Source organism: Carlito syrichta, unplaced genomic scaffold (genome assembly GCF_000164805.1).
Source record: "Carlito syrichta isolate Samal-C Ts95f unplaced genomic scaffold, Tarsius_syrichta-2.0.1 Scaffold135583, whole genome shotgun sequence".
NCBI lineage: Eukaryota > Metazoa > Chordata > Mammalia > Primates > Tarsiidae > Carlito > Carlito syrichta.
The window spans coordinates 96628-98063 of NW_007079679.1; the positions used below are offsets into that span (position 1 = coordinate 96628).

Sequence of the window (1436 nt, forward strand, 5' to 3'; positions counted from 1 at the left end):
TTGATTTATTGTAGAGATGAGGTCTCACCAAGTTGCCCAGGCAGGTCTTGAACCCACGGGCTCAGGCAATCCATGTGTTTTTTTTTTTTAATGGAACTTGAGAAAGGCTTTCAGGGGTCCTGGGTAACTTTGGGGTTTATAGAGTGGGATCAAAGGGCTGTGAAATATTTTAAGGGGTCACAAGAAGGGTATGTGGGGTCCTAGGACAACTTAGGGGATTTCTAGCCCATTTGTGGAGAAGACTTTTGGGCTATCCAGGCACTTTGGAGGATCTTGTGATAGACTTCTCAGATTATTAATAGATGAGTTCCACATGGGGCTTCAGGGCACCTAAGTGATTAGGGACCTGGGGATCCTGGCAGGATATGGGGGTGACCCAGGCTCAGACTCACACATTCCCCAGTGAGATTTCAAGGTTGTCCAGGCTCCGGAAGATGTCACTGTACCTCTTCCTGCTCTCAGGAGCTGGGGGGAGCCCTGGGGGAGGGGAGTGTGACACATGGGCCAACCACTGCCTCCACCCACAGCACCTCCACCAGTCTCATTTGGAGGGGGTGTGGGGTGGGGAGAGAGGAGAGAGAGTCCCAGCCCTCTGAGGAGTATAGTAGGATGGAGGGAGAGTGGGCCTGGGTGGGGCAACTCCGGGCGGGCAGGTGGACTCAGACACTACCAGACAGAGACAGCTGCTCAGAGAGGCAGAGACACCCACAGCCTGCGTGTGGGTGTACCCAGAAGCAAAGCAAAACCACGGATGCCCCAGATGCAGCTGTGGGAAGGGAGCCGGCTGGACAATAGAACCACATGGACCCCAGGCTGGACAGATGGGAATACACATGGGACTGCCGGGCACAGAGCCTGAGGCAGAGACACACACGGAGGGGCTGAAACCACGAGGGACATCAAGGCCGGCTGACACTCGACATTCACAGCAGAGACAAAAGGACCGGCGGAAACACAAGGCGGACGTGCCACATTGCTGCCGCTGCTGCCCCGGCCCCACCTTCTAGGGGACCCAGGTCAGCACTGCCCACTCCCCTCTGCTGCCGAGTGGCCCTGAGGACCCACCGCGCAGCCCTCTCCCTCAGCGGTCGTGACACCACACCCTGCCCCCATCCAAAAATCAGAAGCAGAAGAGGCCACTTCCCCTTCCTGGGCCCCCTCCCCCAGGCATCCGGGGTGTGGGATCTCAAGGGGGATGGGGGGACAAGGGCAGGCGTCCCGGACCCTCCAGGTATGGGGCTCCCCACCATGGAGGATCCCCGCGTCCTTCCCGTTCGGGAGCTCCTCTCCCGGCTCTCGGTACAGAGGACAGGCGTGGCCCCTCAATTTAGGAAGCGGGGGACGGTCGGAGAGGCCCCGCCCGAATCCCGGATCCCCTACCCGGCTCTGCTGTGTCCATGGCTGGGCCCGGGAATCGCTCGACGGGGACCGGGACG

At 59.5% G+C, this 1436-nt stretch overlaps 1 protein-coding gene across 1 annotated transcript in view; it reads right to left on the reverse strand.

The window, feature by feature from the left end:
- GMIP (GEM interacting protein) overlaps positions 1 to 1430 on the reverse strand; it is a 10722-nt gene extending 9292 nt beyond the window's left edge. The window contains exons 1-2 of the mRNA XM_008049415.2: positions 1381 to 1430; positions 393 to 477 (exon numbers count right to left, since the gene is read on the reverse strand). Of these exons, the coding sequence (XP_008047606.1) occupies positions 393 to 477; positions 1381 to 1399 (104 nt within the window). The 5' untranslated portion in view covers positions 1400 to 1430. The remainder of the gene's footprint in view (positions 1 to 392; positions 478 to 1380) is intronic.
- Between the last annotated feature and the right edge of the window lie 6 nt (positions 1431 to 1436).